Genomic DNA, 20,192 nt, shown 5'->3' with positions numbered 1-20,192 from the left:
AAGGCAGAAGACATTCCTCCCAGAGGAAAGAGGGGAAGTGGACTTCAAAACAGTGTCATAGGGTAATGTTACCAGAGTTGCACAAACTGTGCTGTCTCTAAGGACAAACACTTCAAGGTAAAAGGGAAAGCAGTTCTCTTTTTATCATTTCCCCTGCTGGTTTTAAAGATTCCAAACCTGGCAATGAACCACAGGTGGGATACAAGGAAGAGACACAAAAATTCTATGTCCCTTCCCTAGACATCCCAGCTACAGAGTTGCTGGTAGACATATTACATCTGGGACAAATTTGTGGGCCAGAGGGGGATTCTCAATAGAGAGATGAACAGAGAAACCAGTTTGTTTTCCTCTATGGACTGCTTAATTCTAAAGAAACAACCAAGGGCGTTCAAGCTAATCTGTCTAACTGGGAAGAGGACAAAATCAGGGAGGAGAAATGGTCAGATGAAGCTCATCTTCCCATCATTTGGCACCAGAGGAGGGAGGGTGGTGGAGCTGCACTGGGACTGCTGGTACTGCCTCTGTGTCTTTACTGTTGATCCTACGGCCAAATCAGGAGCACAGAGGATCTGCCTTGCTGCTTTTTTCCCCCCTTTCTTTACAGGAGAGTCAGATGTCCATCTCGAACTGAGCATCATCTCCTGGGTAGAATAGAGAAAATAAAAGTTTAGTACACACACAAAAAAAGGAAATAACAATAAATGTCATCCCATATAATACTAAGGGGTCAAAAAGTAATTCAAATTGTCCCAATTTCTGCTGTCTTAAAACACCTATTCTGTTTTGCTTTCATTAGTCTTTTTTTTTTTTAGTGGTACTGGGGATGGAACCTAGGGGCCTTCTACCTCCGGGCTACACTCCCAGACCTATTTTATATTTTATTTGGAAACAGGCTGGCTTCAAACCTGCTCGATCCTGTCTTTGCCTCCCAAGCAAGGGGATTACAAGCTTGCGCCACCACACCCGGCTTCATTAGTCTTTTTAATGGGGGGAGGGGAAGCCAGTCACATCTCTGGGGAAGAGCCCCTGGGCAAAAGGACACAAGTCAACTCTCCCAGAGTCTCTTTGTACACAGACTGGCCACACAGCAGCCCCAGGGGAGCTCTTTGCCATATCAGGTGAACACACCTCTCCTAAAGGCTTTGAACTTGGGCCCTACTCCAAATTAAGACTTTGCTCATTAAAACTTCAACTGGGCTGGGCATGGTGGTGCTCACCTAGCATCTTGGCTAACTATCTGTAAATACGATGCAAGAGCATTGCACGCTGGAGGCCAGCCTGGGCAACTTAGCAAGACTCTGTCTCAAAAATAAAACAGTACTAAAAATAAAAAAATAAAAAATGGCTCTAGTATGTGTGAGAGTGTGATCCTCAGTACTGAGAACAAACAAACAACACCTCAATTGGAATAAGAGAAGGCAGAATGTTGGCTCACTCCCAGGGTCGCCAAATGTAAACCCTGAGATATTCAAGACCTGGCCATTTTCACTTCACTATTCTACTTTTCCAGAAGTAAAGTGGACCCATTATTAATAAAGGTGTATGTCAAGGCATCTATGTAAATATTATAGGTGGTTCTGGGAAAAAAAACATACTGTTATCCCCACACCATGAGGTCAGTCTTCTTGTTAGAAACAAGGTCTATATGCCGAAAGTGATGGAAATGGGAACTCTGACATTCTGTTTTTGGGGGGGTGTGGTACAGGTTATCCCTAACACAGTAAAGCCTAGGCCAGGCAGTCATTCAGAGATGGTTACAAGAGTTAACTTTGGGTTTTACTATCCCCTGATTTTGGACAGTCTTCCCCCTACCCATGAGACTTGATAATGATTTAGAACCCAGATCACCCGGGCGTGGTGGCGCACACTTGTAATCCCAGTACTTGGGAGGCTGAGATAGGAGGATCACACAGGTTCAAAGCCAGCCTCAGCTACTTAGTAAGACCCTATTTCCAAATAAAATATAAAATAGGTCTGGGAGTGTAGCCTGGAGGTAGAAAGCCCCTGGGTTCAATAGCCAGTACCACAAACAAAACAAAACAAAACAAAAGAACTCAGGTCTTCCAAAGCATTTCAATAAATGTTTGGGGATTTTGGGGGGAGGGGTGCTTAGAGACATATAACCACTAAATGTCTGTGGCACCTGATACATCAGGATTTTTTTCACCTACAGCAAAATGACATTCAAATTCTTGGAGGCATCCTTTCAGTCCCCAACACTGGCATTCCCTTACCAACTGCATGCTTCCTGTCATGATTGTTCAAGTTGTTCAAGTTGTTTACTTCTACTTTGGAGTCTTCAATTAAGGTGCCAGGGCTAGTGACTCCTGGGATATTGGGCAGATGGCAGGGCGGGGTTTGAGCCATGGGAGAATTGCGACGATCCAACAGAAACTTCCTATCATAAATGATTCGAGTTCCTGAAAAACAGGGTTGAAAAGAGTGTGAAATAAATCAAGGGGCTATCAATATATAATACTAGCCAGTAATTAAACTTTTATCTAGGCCAAGTGTGGTGGTGTATGCTTGGTACTCCCAGTACTTGGGAGGCTGAAACAGGAGGACTGCAAGTTTGAGGAAAACCTCAGTAAATAAAGAGATTTTCATTAACCTACCGAGACCATGTTTCAAAATAAAAATAAAATAGGGCCTGGGGTGTAGCTTGGAGGTAGAATCCCCCTGCGTTCAATGTCCAGTGCCATAACAAACAAACTTCCACCTAAGCTGGGCATGATGGTGTACACCTGTAATCCCAGTACTTGGGAGGCTAAGACAGAACTATCACAGGTTCACGTCCAATCCTCAGCAACTTAGCTGTCAGTCTGTCTGTCTGTCTGTCTGTCTGTCACACACACACACACACACACACACACACACACACACACACACACACACACACACACACACCCTTGCCTAATCTTAACCTTTCAGGGTTTTACAGTTCAAGTCAAAAGAATAAACTCTTAGCCCCCTAACTGAAAACAGGCTTCTTTGCCATCTGGAATGCCCCTGTCAGGAAACTCCTGCTTATCCTTCAACACTCAGCTCAGTATCACTTCCTCAAGGAAGCCAGTCTCTCCCTCTCTTTTAACCATTCCTTCTCTTCATCTCACACAAAACACATCACTTAGCACAGGACTCCTGTTTATCTATCAGCCTCTCTACAGACTTTCAGTTCCTTATGCCAGGGCTATATTTTATTTATACCTGAGCCACATTTGAACACCAAAATCTTCCCCCAAAAAAGTCTAAACGAAGGATTGGAAGAACTGATACTGATATCTTTCCAAACAGAGCTATGATAGAACTCTATTCTACTTAAAAAAAAAAAAAATCTGCTTCCCAGTAAGATCTATGTGAATGTTTTATAAGCAACAATAGTTATGAACAGTAAGTACACTTTACACCTGATAAAATTATGAAAACCTGCAGCCCAAAAGGTACATAAAAAGGTGCTCAACATCACTACTCATTGGGAAACACAAATCAAAACCAGTGAGCTATCATCTCACAACTGTCAGGATGGCAGTACCGGGGATGGAACACAGGGACATTCTACCTCTGAACTACACCCCCAACCCTATTTTTTATTCTTTGTTTTGAAACAGGGTCTCACTGAATGGCAAAGAGCCTCACTAAGCAGCTGAGGCTGTTCACATACCGCTATCTGGTCTCAGCCTCCCAAATGCTGGGATTACAGGCATGCGCCACCATGCCCAGCAGATCGCTATTATTAAAGCCACAAGAAGCCAGGCGTGCTTGTAATCCCAGTACTTGGAAGGCTAAACTGGGAGGATAGCACAGGCTTGAAGCCAGCCTCAGCTACTTCGTGAGGCTCTCAGCAACTTAGTGAGACCCTGTTTCCAAATAAAATATAAAATAGATGTCTGGGAGTGTACCCCGGAGGTAGAAGGCCCCTGGGTTTCATCCCCAGTACCACCATCAAAAAAAAAAAAAAAAAAAAAAAAAGGCACAAGAAGCCAGGAGCGTGGTGGCTCATGCCTGTAATCCCAGCATTTGAGAAGCTTAGACAAGAGGACTGAAGTTCGCAGCCAGCCTCAGCTACTTAGTGAAGCTCTCTGCAACTCAGTGAGATCCTCTTTCAAAATAAAGAATAAAAAAAAAAAAAATAGGGCTGGGGGTGTAGCTTGGAGATAGAATGCCCCTGTGTTCCATTCCCAGTACCCCCCCACAAAAAACCCATAATGTTTCCCTCTTTCTATTTTCCATCAAAGGGGTTCCTTTGATGGAAAATAGAAAGAGGGAAACATTTTCTCCATTTTGGTTTAAAAGCTAACAATTTTCAGGCTGGGTGTGGTGGCACACGTTTGTAATCCCAGTACTTGGGAGGCTAAAATAGGAGGAGCAAATAAAATAAAAAATAGGGCAGGCCAGGGGGTGTAGCTCAGAGGTAGAATGCTCCTGGGTTCCAATCCCAGTACCATACCCCCCCAAAAAAAATCCATGTGCTAAGCTATCTAAACTCAAGAAATTGAAAAAAAATATTAAGTATTCACACATGAAAATTGACAGCTTGAAAAAAGAAACATTTAGTAACCTGCCCAAATTGCACAGTTGAGTAGCTAGTGACAAAACACTCCAATAAGGCTTAGACGGTCCTACCCCTCTTACAAGAGCATCCCAAGCAGGAAGGTGAATGTGGGGTCAAACAGATTCTCTTCACGGGATGATGTTAACCCAAGGGGAAATCTCACAAAACGCCTAGTAAACTTTCCCTACATCTCATTTGGCCAGAACTGGTTCAGATCCCCCAAGATCAAACACTAGGGAAGCCATGACTGGTTTAAGGCAGTCATGGTATATAACCTGGGTTTGACACACTGCCACATTTTTAAGGGATTTCTAAGGCAGCAAGAAAGAAGGAATGGATCAGTTGTGTCGACCCCATCTGTGTTTAATACTGATCTAACTAAACTTATTATATAAAAATTAACCAAATGAGTTTTATTTAATTTTATTTTTTGTGGTATTGGGAATGGAACCCAGAAGCATTCTACCTCTGAGCTATACCCCTAACCCTATTTTTTAGTCTTTATTTTGAAACAGGGTCTCACTGAGTTGCAGAGGGCCTCAACTAAGCAGCTGAGGCTGTCCACCAACCTGGATCCTTCTGTCTTGGCCTCCCAAATGCTGGGATTATAAGCGTGCGCCACCACACCCGGCTCAAATGGGTTTTAAAAATTAAATTGGGAGGATAAGAGGTAGAATCATATATATGAGGGGGGAAAGGGAGATAAAGGCATACATAACAACTAAGATCCTCATCTTCCATATTAAGATTATCTAAAACCAAGAAGAGGTTGGGGGTGTACTGGAAGAGTGCTCATCTAACATGCAAAAGGCTCTGTGTTTAAATCCCAGCACCACACACACAAAACCAAACCAAAAAGAGCATTAAATCACATTTTTATTATTATTATTAATTATTTTTATTATTTTGGTGGTACTGAGGGTGGAACCCTGGGGGGCTTTTCTATCTCCAGGCTATACTCCCAGACTATTTTATACTTTATTTGGAAACAGGGTTTCACTAAGTTGCTGAGTTTAGCATTAAACCAGTGAGATCCTCCTGTCTCAGCCTCCCAAGGGCTGGGACTACACGCGTGCGCCACCACACCGGGCTCTAAATCACACTATTTACAAATCAAGAAAAACATTTGATTTAGAAGAAATAGCTGCAAGATATTAAAATGGTTTTTCTCGGGAATGGAAGTGGGCATGACAGGACAGGACATGGGAATGCTGCCTTTTATTAGCCCAATAACACTATATGACTTAAGACTTTATTACTTTAATAGGTTTAAACATTAATACAGAGACTGGTAAAGTGCCACATGCCTGTAATCCCAGTACTTGGGAGGCTAAGACAGGGGGATCAAATGTTCAAGGCCAGCTCTCAGCAACTTAGCAAGAATCTATTTCAAAAAAAAAAAAAAAAATGGCTGAGGATGTAGCTCAGAGACAGAATGACCCTGATGCAATCTAGCAAGACCCTTTCTCAAAAATAATAAATAAAAGGAGGGGGTCTGAGGATAGAGCTAAAAGGTAGACAGCCTCTGGATTTAATCTCCAGTACCACAATAAATAAATTAAATAAATAAATGAGCAAGCCAAGTGCAGTGGCACACACCTATAATCTCAGTACTTGGGAGGCTGAGACAAGACAGTCACAGGGTTGAGGTCAGCCTCAGGAACTTATCAAGACCTCAGCAACTTAGCAAGATCCCACTTCAAAAATAAAAAGCCAGGCATGGTAGTGCACACTTGTAACCCTGCATTTAGGAGGCTGAGACAGGAGGATCGCAGTTCGAGGACAGCTTCAGCTCCTTAGTGAGGCCCTTTGCAACTCAGTGAGACCCTGTTTTTTTGGTGGTACTGAGGGTGGAACCAAAAGGCTTTCTACCTCAGGGCTATACTCCCACACCTGTTTTATATTTTATTTGGAAACAGGGTCTCACTAAGTTGCCTAGAGCCTAAGTAGCTGAGGCTAGCTTTGAACCTGTTTGATCCTCTTGTCTCAGCCTCCCAAGTGCGGGGATTACAAGGGTGATCCACCACGCCCAGCGAAACTCTGTTTTAAAAATAAAGAATAAAAAATAGAGCTGAGGGTGTAGCTCAGAGGTAGAATACCCTTGGGGATAGCCGGGCGTGGTGGCGCACGCTTGTAATCCCCGCGCTTGGGAGGCGGAGACAGGAGGATCGCGCAGGTTCGAAGCCAGCCATGCTGGCGTAAGAGACCCTGTTTCAAAAATATAAAAAATAGGTCTGGGAGTGTAGCCCGGAGGAAGAAGGGCTTCCAGGAACCCCAGTACCACCAAAAAAAAAAAAAAGAAAGAAAGAAAAAAAAAGAATACCCTTGGGTTCCATCCTCAGTACTGAAAACAAATAAATAAGTAAATAAATAAACAAATAAATAAAACTGGGTATGGTGGCATATGCCTGTAATCCCAGTACTTGGGAGGCTGAGACAGGAAGATCATAAGTCCATGGCCAGTCTCAGGTACTTAGTAAAGCCTTCCACAACTTAGTGAGACCCTGTTTCAAAAATAAAAGAATAGCCTGGCGTGGTGGCGCATGCTTGTAATCCCCGAGCTTGGGAGGCGGAGACAGGAGGATCACGCTGGTTCGAAGCCAGCCTTGCTGGCTTAAGAGACCCTGTTTCCAAATAAAAAAATAAAAAAATAGGTCTGGGAGTGTAACCTGGAGGTAGAAGGGTTTCCAGGCATCCCAGTACCACCCAAATAAATAATAATAATAATAATAATAATAATAGAATAAAAAATAGGGCTGGGGGTGTAGCTCAGAGGTAGAATGCCCCTGGGTTCAATCCTTGGTACTGCAAAAATAAATAAATAAACAAACAAACACACAAACAAAGAGAGAAAGAGAGAAAGAAAGTCGGTTGTGGTGGCGCACATCTGTAATCCCAGTAATTTGGGAGGCTGAGTAAGGAGGATCTTCAGTTCAAGGACCGCCTCAGCAAGTAGTAAGACTCTCAATCAACCTAGTGAGACCCTGTTTTAAAATAAAAATTTAGCCGGGCGTAGTGGCACATGCTTACAATCCCCATGCTTGGGAGGCTGAGACAGGAGGATCACGTAGGTTCGAAGCCAGCCTCAGCTACTTAGTGAGGCTCTCAGCAACTTAAGTGAGACCCTGTTTCCAAATAAAATATAAAATGGGTCTGGGAGTATAGCCCGGAGGTAGAAAGCCTCTGGGTTCCACCTCCAGTACCACCAAAAAATAAATAAATAAATAAATAAAATAAAATAAAAATTTTATAAGGGGATGAGGGTACAGCTCAGAGGTAGAATGGCCCTGGGTTCAATCCCCATTACCAAAAAATAAGTAAAATAAATAGACGGCCAGGCATATAGCTTTGAGATAGACTGCGCCTGGGTTTAATCTCCAGCACCCAAAATAAAAAAGCTAAAACAAGCCAGGTGTGGTGGCACACACTTATCCCAGTACTTAGGAGGCTGAGACAGGGAATCATAGGTTTATGGCCAGTCTTAGCTACTCAGTGAGGTTCTAAACAACATAGTGAGACACTGTTTCAAAATAAAAAATACAAAATAGGGCTGGGGGTATAGCTTGGAGGTAGAATGCCCCTGGGTTCAACCCCTCCTACCACCAAAAAAAAAAAAAAACAAAACCCTAAAACAAAAATAAATAAGGGGTGATGGTAGGAGTACAGTTAAGCAGTAGAATGCCCCTAGATTCAATCCTCAGTACCACAAACGCAAAGTACAAAATAAAAGAAAGCAAAATTAATTAAATGATGAGGGCTGGGGGATGTGGATCAGTGATACAGCACTTGCCTAGAATATGCAAGGTCCCATGTTTGATCTCCAGCATCACAAAAACAAAAGAACAAAATTGGCCAACAAAAAGAATTTTAAAAAATTAAATGGTGAGCTCATGAACCCTGAAGACATTATGCTAATGAACAAGTCAGTTACATCAGGTACAAAGGAACATTTACTGTACGATTCCACGTACATGATGTACCTACAGTAGACACATCCATGAAGAGAGTGTAAGATGGTGATTGCCAGGGACTGGTGGTGGAGTTTAGTGGGAGGTTACTGTTTAATTGGTATGAAGTTCCAGTTTAGAAAGATGAAAACAGTCCCAGAAATGTATGGTGATAATGGTTGCAAAACACTGTGAGTATATTTACTGCTACTGTACTATGTACTTAAAAATTATTAAGATGGTAGAAGCCATCTTAATAATAAGCATAGTGGTACACGCTTGTAATCCCAGCACTAGGGAGGCTGAGACAGGAGGATCCAGCTTCCCAGATATAGCCTCAGCTACTTTAGTGAGGCCGTTTCAAAAAGAATATGGGGCTGGGGGTGTAGCTCAGAGGTAGAATGCCTCTGGGTTCCATTCCCAGTGCTGCAATAAAAATAATTATTAAGATGGTAAATTCATGTTATGTATATTTTACATTAACATATTTAAAAAGATCAAGTGACAGTGCTAAAAAAATTATAAGGAACTGAAAACTGTGCTTGCAAGGCCAGGCGTTGTGGCGCACACTTGCAATCCCAGTACTTGGGAGGCTGAGACAAGAGGATCACAGGTTCAAAGCCAGCCTCAGTAAATCAACAAGACTCTGAGGAACTTAGGGAGACCTTGTTTCCAAATTAAAAAACAGAAACAAAAAACAAAGAAAAACAAAACAACTTAGCAAGACTTTCAGCAACCTAACAACCCCCTATTTCAAAAGAAAACATAAAAAGGTCCAGTAGGTGTAGCTCAGAGATAGAAAGCCCTTGGGTTCCATCCTCAGTACCAGAACCCAGTACCACAAAATAATACAGACCAACACTGCCAGGGCAGCAGAGATCATGAGAAAGGAAGGTTATCCTTCAAACCCAGGAACTGAATTTAAAAAGAAACAAAGCACTTGGCAAGTATCCTCAGTATTCTACTAGGAATTCTTGACAATTTTCCAGCTACATCTCACTTAAAGGCCCATCAAAAGAAAAGAAACAGATAAAATAAGCAGAATAGTGATCTTACTGTACTCAGAAAAGGAGGCTGTGCCTGTCTCTCCTTCCCACAGCCATAAGAGGGAAAATAAGTGAAAAGGACTATCAAGATAAAGTTTTAGTCTTTCAATTTAGGAAGGTGATAACAAGGTCTGTGTTTGGCTTAGTGAAGATACATGACCAAACTTCAGTTTTAAACACAGTTCTTCGTGGATGCTCTAGATGAAAAGAGAGACTCCTAAGCTTTGTGGGAGGGCACCCAAAGGAAACTAAAAGCTGCCCAACCTAGTATCCTCCAAGGAGATTGGTGGTGGCCAAATCACAGTGTGCAAACCACAAAATCCCTGAGTGCTAGTAAAATCAGCAGAGAGACAACTTTTACAACACAAGGCACAACTTCAAGGCCTTTTAACTTATCATGACTAAATATGGCAAATGGAAGGCAGCCCAAGGTTTATAAGGTATCTATCCAACTGTCCTTGGATTAACTCAGAGTCAATAATTGGGAGCAAAGATTTCCAAGATATTAATGTGCAAGGACGATTCTCTGCCCAATCCCTTAGGACACTTCCACAATACAATACAGCTAAAAAGGAAAGCCAGTAATGACAACATTCCTAGGCAGAAGGTTCAGTACAAAACCCAAAGAAGTTAAAAATATTTGTAAGCTGGGTGTGGTGACACACATTTGTAATCCCAGTACTTGGGAGTCTAAGACATGATGATTGCAGGTTCAAAGTCAGCTTCAGCAATGTAGTCTCTGAGACCTACCTTCCTTCTTTCTTTTCCTTCCTTTTATCTTTTTTATTTTTATTTTTTGGCAGGACTAGGGATTGAACTCAGGGGCATTCTACCTCCAAGCTATACTCCCTGTCCTATCTTATTTTTTATTTTGAAACAGGGTCCAAGTTGCTGAGCACCTACCTTGCTAAGTTCCTGAGGCTATACTTGACTCTGCAATTCTCCTTTCTCAAGCTCCCAAGGACTGGATTACAGACATGCACCTTCACGTCCAACAAGACCTTGTTGCAAAATAAAAAAATAAAATAGGGCTGGGAAGTGTAGTTCAAAGGTAGAATGCCTCTGGGATCAATCCCCAGTAACACACACACACACACACACACACACACACACACACACACACACACAAAAGGTCAGTGACAAAAGGAGTCAAAACAACACAGATACTCTAGAAAAATCTGATTTTCTTGGGTTGCAAAATGAGTTAAATTAGACGTTTTCTTGCGCTAGTACCAGGTCCAAAGTAGTATACAAACCCCAAACCATCCCAAATAAATGCCTACTGACTAAGTTTATTTAACCTGTATCATCAGTAAAGCTGAATCAAAATGAAGTCTATCAAATATTCCCACTGCTCCTTGGGCTTGAACATACATCTGGAAATAAATTTTCTCCATAGAAATGCCTGGCTTGGATTCTAAGAAAATACAGTTTAGACTTGCCAGGTTGATGACTGCATTCTGAATCAATTCCGTGGATTAAATTTCACATATATTTTCAAGTTCCTACCTGTAATACTAAGATTACTGTTAATTAAAGATTACTGTTCATGTTATGGAAGAACCAGATCCAAACAGGCCTTCCATTCCTACTACTTGTTTCCTTTCCTTTTGACACTTGCTATTTAAAAATAAATAAATAAAAAGAAAGAAAAATACTGGGTATCTATCAGCAGCTTCTACTTTTATTTATAGTGAGAAACTTGAACTAATCTTACTGGGCATTACCGATCTAAGTCACTATTTTTATCTGCTGCCTATTCATAAAGTTCTAAGTATTTACCAGACAAGAAAGGAGTTCCATTTCACTATAGAAGCAGCCCAACACCTAACATAACAGTCTCTGGGGCTGGGATGATCTCCTCTAAGGCCCTCATGATTAATCATGACATCTTAAAATTAGGACTCATGAGCCTCACATTTTCTGTTAAGTACCTCTCAGAATCTTTACAGCAAATGGTTTATCTTCAACAGTAAACAGCACCTCTGTTAAAAACAGGAAGGCAGATTCTATCCCCATTACCACAAAACAAACAAAAATCAAATGCCTTTCTATAATAAAAACATCCAAAAAGCTAAGAATATAAGGGAATTCTCTCAACCTGAACCTAATAAAGATCTATGAAAACCCACACAGTAAAGCCAGTTATGGTGGCACATACTCATAATCCCAGCTACCTGAGGGGCTAAGGCAGGAGGATTGCAAATTTAAGGCCAGCCTGAACAACTGAGTGAGACCCTGTTTCAAAATAAAATTTAAGAATGACTAAAGATATAACTAAGTGGTAAAGTGCTTGTGTAGCGTACACAAAGCCCTGGGTGTTTAATCCCCAGTAATTACACACACACACACACACACACACACACACACACACACACTCCCCCCCCCCGTGGTAACATTTTATTTAATGTTCTATTTACTTAATGTTTTATTTTATTTATTTCTTTATTTGGTGGTACTGGGGATGGAACCTAGGGGCCTTCTTCCTCCAGGCTACACTCCCAGACCTAGTCTATATTTTATTTGGAAACAGGATCTTGCTAAGTTGCTGAGAGCCTCACTAAGTAGCCAAGGCTGGCTTTGAACTTGTGTGAGCCTCCTGTCTCAGCCTCCCAAGTGCGGGGATTATAAACGTGGACCACCACCATGCCAGGCTTAATGTTTTATTTTATTTAGTAAATAGAACATTTACTTAATGTTCTATTCTCCATGTCTTACCACATGTCACTGTTGAACACCATAATGAAGGTCCTAGTCAGGGCAATTAGGCAATGAAACAAATAAAAACACTTAATAAGAAAGAAAACTATTTTATTCATAGATAACATGACATGACCTTGTGTATAAAAAAAACTCCATGGAATTCACAACTAAATTGTACTTCCCAGGTTATCCTTGCTTGAGGTTGGCGGCGGAGGCAGGAAAATCACAAGTTCAAGGCTGGCTAGGCAACCTAGCAAGAAGTTATTTCCAAATCAAAAAATATAAGACCTGGGTGGGGGGGGATGGCTCAGTGGTAGAGAGCCCCTGGCCTCAGCCCCAGTACTATAAAAACAAAGTAAAATGATGAACTATTTGAAAATAGTAGCCCAGGCCTTACCTTTTACTTTTACCTTTTACCAGTCTCAACAACTTTCATTCTATTATAAATAGAGCAGCAAAAACCTTCTAAACATTAATTTGCTCACTTTAAGACTTAGCAGCCAAGAAAGGGTTCTGCTATTCACCAAGAATTCTCCTACTCATGCTCCTTCCCCTCTCATGATGAAGTAGCTTTCTCAACATTAAATATCTATTCTCTGTCTGAACTGCAGTGTGTGTATGTGTGTGTGCGTGCATGCGTGTGTGTGTGTGTGTGTGTGTGTGTGTGTGTGTGTGTGTGTGTGTTACTGTGTTACAGGGGTGTGTGTTACTGTGTTACAGTTGCCTCTGAGCTACTACACTCCAGCCCTAATTTACTTTATTTTAGACAGGGTCTTGCTAAGTTTCTGAGGGTCTGGCCACGTTGCTAATGCTGGCCTTGCTAAACTGTAATCCTCCTGTCTCAGCCTCCCAAATACTAGGATTACAGGCATGCACTACACCAAGCCCATCTTGTAAATCTTTACACACAAAAAAACTATCAATTTAACCTACGGTGTCTCCAAACCACAAAAAATCCCCCCTATAAAATACTTTAAGACTCTAATTTTCAAAGTCGCTCCTGAATAACCTTGGTAGTGCCACTTTAAAGAGAGATCACTTTTTTTTTTTTTTTTTTGGCAATTCTGGGGATTGAACCCAGGGGCATTCGATCTCCAAGCTACACCCCCTGCCCAATTTTTTCATTCCTTGTTTTGAAACAGGGTTTCACTAAGTTGCAGAGAGCCTAAATAAGTAGCTGAGGCTATCCACAAACCGTGATCCTCCAGTCTCAGCCTCCCGAATGCTTGGATTACAAGCATACACCACCATGTCTGGCTAAAGCAAAAAAAATTTTTAAAAGGACTGAGAGCCTGGTGTGGTGGCACTTGATTGTAATCCCAGTACTTGGAAGGCTGAAACAGGAGGATCACAGGTTTGAAGCCAGCCTCAGCAACTTAGTGAGACAGTGTTCCCAAATAAAAAATAAGTCTGCGTATAGTATAGCCTGGAGGTAGAAGGCCTCATAAGTCTGGGTATAGTATAGCCTGGAGGTAGAAGGCCTCCTCTGGGTTCCATCCCCAGTACCATAAAAAGAAAAGAAAAAAAAAGGGTGTGGGGGGCACGGGCGGCTGTAGGTGTAGTTCAGAGGTAGAATGCCCATGGGTTCAATACTCAGTACTGTAAATTGTGTGTGTGTGTGTGTGTGTGTGTGTGTGTGTGTGTGTGTACCTGTGCCATGTCCACTACTGAGGATTGAACCCAGAGGCTTTCTACCTCAGAGCTACAGCCCCAGACCAATTTTACAATTTTATTTCTTATTTAGAATCAGGGCTCACTAAGTTGCTTAGAGCCTCACTAAATTGCTGAGGCTGGCCTTGAAACTGCAATCTTCCTGTCTCCGCCTCCAAATTACTGGGATTACAGGAATGCGCCACTACACCTGGCTCCAAAATATTCATGTTTTAAGTAGATTATTTCTTCTTCTTGCCTTTTCTTTTAGACCCTTCCAGTGGCCTCCAAGTAATTCAGCCCCAAAGAGCCAAGTGCAACAGAAAGGAACCACCTGGCAGAGAGGAAGAGTTAAAAGCAAGAACAAGATTTCAGACCATCATAGTTAGTGACCTTCTGGTGCTCTTGTTATGCAACAGCATACTTTTCCACGGCTGATGAGAATCCTATACAGGGAAAGGAAGGCTAAATGAGATCTCTGTTTCTGCTCATTTCCCAGTGCACAACTCTCCCAGAAAAAGACAGTCTGTACCTAGAAAAAAAAATAAGGCAGCAAAATCATATTTGCTAGCATTCCAGGGGCAGAACAGCCTTTATAAATGTGTCCAAATTTCCTTTCCTAGTAAGATAGCATCTTAAGATAGTGAAGGAAAAAACTGAAATAGTGATCAGTATACTAAATTTGAGGCTACCTGCTGACATTAATTGGTTGTATTATGCTAACAAGTAAATTTCTCTGGGTATCAGTATTTTTTTTTCAATTATAAATTGAAATCATTACATTTCTTTCAGCTAAACAAAAGTGAAGTCAGGGCTTGGGTTAGGTCAGTAGTAGACCACTTGCCTAGCATGTACAGGTCACTGAGTTCATTCTCCAGCATTGGAAAAAAAAAAAGGAGTCAACTATACATTCCTTTCCATTGAAGACAGAAGTAACTTCTCAATGGAAGAACCAAATATCATTTATTTCTTTATGGAATTGGTAATCGAACCCAGGGGCATTCTACCTCCAAGCTACACCTCCAGCCTTTTTTATTTTGAAACAAGATCTAGCTAAGTTGCTGAGGCTGTCCTTGAACCTGCATTCCTCTTGTGTCTACCTCTCAAATATTAGGGTTACATGTCTGAGCATCATGCCTGGTTCATTTGTTCTATTTATTAATTTATTAATTAATCAATTTATTTCATTATTATTATTATTGTTGTTGTTGTTGCTGGGGCTTGACCCAGGGCCCCATGCGTACTGGGCAAGTGTTCTACTGCTGATCTATACCTGAAGTCCTCATCCTCACTCTTCCACAGGCAGATAGAAAAAAGAAAAAAGAAAAAAAAAAATATATATATATATATATATCCCCCTTAGCCAGGGGTGGTGGCACATACTTATAACCCCAGTACATGGGAGGCTAAGACAGGAGGATCACAGGATCACAGGTTTGAGGACAGCCTCAGCTACTTAGTGAGGCCCTCAGGAACTTAGTGAGACCCTGTTTCAAAATAAAAAATAGGGCAGGGGGTGTAGCTCAGAGGTTGAATGCCCCTGGGTTCCACTCCCAGACCCACACACACACAAAAAAAAACAACCCCCCCAAAAAAATAAAGAATAGCCGGGCATGGTGGAGCATGCTTGTAAACCCAGCATTTGGGAGGCTGAGACAGGAGGAACGCGGTTCGCAGACAGCCTCAGCCACTTAGTCAGGCTCTATGCAACTTAGTGAGACCTGGTTTCAAAATAAAGAATAAAAAATAGGGCAGGGGGTGTGGCTCGGAGGTTGAATGCTCCTGGGTTCTATCTCCAGACCCGCTCAATAAATAAAGAATGAATAAAAATTAGGGCTGCGGGTGTACCAGAGGTAGAATACCTCTGGATTCAATCTCCAGTACAATAAACAAACAAACAAATTCTCCCTTAACAATGAGAAAAGGTACTTTTGCGATATAAGAAACACACGATGTCACAGCAAGTATGTTTTCACTCACCTCTCATTTCCCAAATCAAAAGAAGGTAGTTTTGAGAATCTTCTAGATGAGGCTATATCCTGTGATCACCAATGAATATAAAGGACTCTCTTGAGGGGAGAAATCCTAAGTCAGGTAAATTGTAAATGTACCTGCCCAGTCTGCTTATTTAGGGCACTTAACACATCAACTATTAAACTGAAACATGTGCTACTCCAGGTTTCCAGAAATTTGAGGCAGGAAATATACTCCCCTCCTTTCTCAATAAATAAGAGATTTCCAACATAAGCCTAATGACTCGCCGTTGTTGTTTTTTTAATTTATTTTTATTTTTGTTTTTATTTTTTTGGTGTTGGGGATGGAACCTAGGGCTTTCTACCTCCAAGCTACACAGCCAGACCTATTTTATATTTTATTTGGAAACAGAGTCTCACTAAGTTGCTGAGAGCCTTACTAAGTAGCTGAAGCTGGCTTTGAACCTGTGCGATCCTCCTGTCTCAGCTTCCCAGTCGCTGGGATTACAAGCGTGAGACACCACTCCGGGCATGACTCTCTGTTTTGCTAAATGTTTCCCAGAAATATTTAAATCAGCACTTGACTCTGTACAATTCTAGAACTAAAAATCTTATCTGCATGCCCTCTCCATCCCTCCAAATCAAGATTTTAAGTCTACTCTGAGTACTGCATTTCATACGTTTGTCTATCATCTCATTTTGTGCACAGCACTGCAATGGATCCACAAAACTCACTAAAAATATGTGACCACATTAATTCAGATATCTAGAAGTAACCAAGTCACAACTTCACCTGATTTTATGAAATAAAAGTACATGCTAAGAAGGAGAACGATGTAGCAAGAGAAATTAAACAAAGGACCAGAGGGGAGGGGACTTCCAAAGGGGATGAAAACTGAATGAGTACTGTACCCTAAATAGCACTGAGCTAACAGTTATAAGATAGTGATTAGTAGGGCATGGTGAACACCTGTAATCCTAGTACCTGGGAGGCGGAGACAGGAAGATTATAGGTTGTTGGTAAAAAAAATACACATGATACTGATTCTTTCAAGTGTGATAGTGATTAATCCAATTGTAATAGTGATATAAACATTTTATATTTTTACAGTCATTATAAACACTAAACTCTATGTCAAAAATTCAAAATTAAACTGACAGAGTTTATTCAATTAAACTCTATGTCAAAAATTCATCGCAGGGTCCCAGGACGAAATACAAACTCAATATTAGAGATGAGTCAATGACAAATATTTAAATATAGAACAAAAATGTGTGTAGCAGTGTGGACACAGGGTAAATGATATTTGATCAAGCAGTGATTATGTGTGTTGGGAGGGTAAATGAGTCAGTATTTCTGGCAGAATCTTCCCAGGCATTTTAGGAACTAATCCAAACTCTAAGAAAAGTTTCTATCTTTAAAACAATGTTTAAAGATTATGCCTTTATTTATGGTACTGGAGATTGGACTCAAAGGTGCTCTTCCTCTAAACTACAGCCTCAGCCCTATTTTATTTTCAGAGTCTCACTAAGTTGCTGAAGATCCTGCTGAGTTGCTAAGGCTGGCTTTGAACCCACATTCCTTTTGTCTCAGCCTCCCAAGTTCTGGGTCTATAGTTGCGCACCACTGTGCAGCGCTATGTCCTTATTTTGAAAGCACAACAGCTTGGTACTTGAAATATACCAAAAGTGTCTCTTCCCTGGTGGGTATAATATTAATATATAGCTAAAAGTTGAGCTGCTGCTGCTGCCTTTTTTTTTTTTTTTTTTTTTTTTTTTTTTTGTGGTGCTGGGGATGGAACCCAGGGGCTTTCTACCTCCAGGTACACTCCCAGACCTAATTTATATTTTATTTAGAAACAGGGTCTCACTAAGTTACTGAGAGTCTCACTAAGTAGCTGAGGCTGGCTTTGAACCTGTGGGATCCTCCTGTCTCAGCTTCCCAAGTAATGGGATTACAATGTGCTTCACTACAACTGGCTTAAAGTTGAGTTTCTTCACATCAATTATATTCAAATGGCACTGTTACAAAGATCTTCTCAACTGCTAGAAGCTCAGCCATGTATCCTCTGTAAAGCTCTCTCCTAGACTTCCCCCCCTTGCTGTTGGCCAAGAAGACCCTTACTCTATATATGCCTTGTTATTGTGCAACGTTATTTATGGATGACGCAGGCCTAAGTGCACCAGATTGGTTGTAGTACAACTACGGAGCCCTGGCGCACAGGAAGCAGGCTAGCAATATCATAGACTGCAGTGGCTGCCAGCAAAGTCTCCGCCCTGTAACAAGGCTGGCTGCCAGATCACCAAAAGAAGGCAAAGTTCTGTAGTTAAAAAGGAAGCCCGGTTCTCCTCAATAAGGCCCTCAAAATCGCCGTCCAGTCTCCTCCTTCTGCAAAACAGCCCAAGCCGGGGACAGACAACCTTTGCGCTCCCTTCTCCCCGGGGACCAGTTCAACATGCTTCACCTCTACCCTAGTGTTGCTTGTAAACAGTTCCTCGTAGTCCTTTTTAGAGCGATACCAGGAACCTCTCTCTGCACCGCCTCTCTCTACAAACCCTTCGCCTAGGACCAAGCAACCCCACTCCTCTCGACTAGGGTGTCCTGCTTGACAAAGCGCCTTCCATCCATCTCCAAACGAGGAGACACCGAACCCCTACTCTTAAGGCTGTCAAGACTCCACCATAGCGCCCCCTTACCCTTAGCTACTACTTGAGCGTTATTTTATCGTTCTCTCCTTTCAGCCTGGGGACTCTCCCACCCGTGGGGCTTTGTCCAGCAAAGTAAACAATGCTGTCAAAGCAGGATAACACTGGGAGAGTCTTCTAGATTCTGCATTCCAGCCTCCTCTTAGTGTTCTCAAAACAGCAAAACAAGTCATCGCAGGGTCCCAGGACGAAATTCCTTTCCCCAGCTTCCCTTCTAAAAAGGCCTGGGAGACAGCTCCAAAAGCAAGCATTCATGCACACAAGTGCACAATATGCAAAGAGAAAAAGGTAATGCTGGGTGCAACGCCAGACCAAGGGCAGCCGAATCCGCCTGGAAGGAGGCGGGGAGGAGAGAACTGGGTCGAGTGCGTACAACTGCCACGAAGCGGGAACAAGGGCTTTCTTTACTAGACGCTAGAGCCACGTTCGGGGAGGAGGGGCGGGCGCGCGCACCCGGATAGGAGTCACGGGCCAGAGAGAAGGCTAAGGAAAGGGTCCCGAGAGCGCGGGGTGTCCCGCGGGCGCAGCGGGGCTGGGGACAGGGCTCGACGCGGAGCTGCTAGCGAGGACGCGGCGCAGGCTGGCGGGCGCTCACCTCCCGGCGTGGTGGAGAAGAGCGTCCCCCCGGGCGTGGTGCAATAGTCATGAGGTAGCTGCGCGGCGTCGCTGATGGGCACGGTGCGGGTGGGGATGGCACGGCTCTGGCTGGGCTGGTGGCCGCTGCCGGCGGACGAGGACATGGCTCTGGGCGCGGGCTCTCGGCTTTGTCCCGCGGGCGGGCAGGCGGGCGGCGGCGGCGGCGGGGCCCGGGCGGCTCTGGCTCCTCGGCGGGCGGAAGGACGCGCTCCGCTCGCTCCTCGCTCGCTTCCTCTCGCTCCCTGGTCCCGCACCGCTCCCGCCGCCGCCCTCTCAGCCGCCGCCGCCGCCGCCGCCCAGTCCTCCGGCCTCCGCCTGCAGCCTCAGCAGCAGCAGCAGCGGCAGCAGCGGCGACGACGACGACAACCGGAAGCGGGCGAAGGCGGGAGCCAGAGGGAGCTCGAGGAAGCGGATCGACCGGAAGTGATGCGCGTGGGCGTGTCTGTGTGGGCGGGGCTGTCCTGGGGGCGGGGCTTAGCCTCTGAGAAGGAGTCTGTGCGAAGAACCTGTGTGAGGTTTTAGTGAAACGGATGAAAATAGACCTGGAAACTTTTATGGTGTTCGTGTGCGTACCTGTGTATTGTCAGTCAACACTACTTTCCTTGAGACAACTTCGGCTTCTTATCCATTTATATACATTAAAAGTGTAATTTTCTTTTAATTGTTCATTATTAAATACAGGCACTACTTGCACGATGTGTTAAAAAAAAAAGTCAAACAGAAGCCAGGCGTGGTGGTGCACGCTTGTAATTCCATTACTTGGGAGGCTGAGACAGGAGAATCGTAGGTTTGCGGCTAGCCTCAGCTATTAGTGAGGCCTTCTGCAACTTAGTGAAACTCTGTTTTAAAATAAAGAATAAAAGATAGGGCTGAGGGTGTAGCTCAGAGATCGAATGTCCCTGGGTTCAATCCTCCATGCCGCAAAAAAAAAAAAAAAGTCAAACAGCAGAAAAGTTCATGGTGCCACATTTCCCAGTTA

The 20,192-nt window shown here is 43.0% G+C and overlaps 1 protein-coding gene across 1 annotated transcript; it reads right to left on the bottom strand.

The window, feature by feature from the left end:
* Positions 1–609: 609 nt before the first annotated feature.
* EIF4EBP2 (eukaryotic translation initiation factor 4E binding protein 2) lies at positions 610–19,317 on the bottom strand (the record flags this gene model as incomplete). The annotated part of the gene is made up of 3 exons (XM_080695067.1): positions 610–641; positions 2,235–2,420; positions 19,173–19,317. 3 exons carry the CDS (start codon positions 19,315–19,317, stop codon positions 610–612), a joined length of 363 nt encoding a protein of 120 aa, XP_080551193.1.
* Between the last annotated feature and the right edge of the window lie 875 nt (positions 19,318–20,192).

This window comes from Muscardinus avellanarius (assembly GCF_963383645.1).
Source record: "Muscardinus avellanarius genome assembly, chromosome: 4".
Classification (NCBI taxonomy): domain Eukaryota; kingdom Metazoa; phylum Chordata; class Mammalia; order Rodentia; family Gliridae; genus Muscardinus; species Muscardinus avellanarius.
The sequence above is the reverse complement of the archived record's forward strand: the minus strand, read 5'-3'. Positions and strand labels throughout refer to the sequence as shown.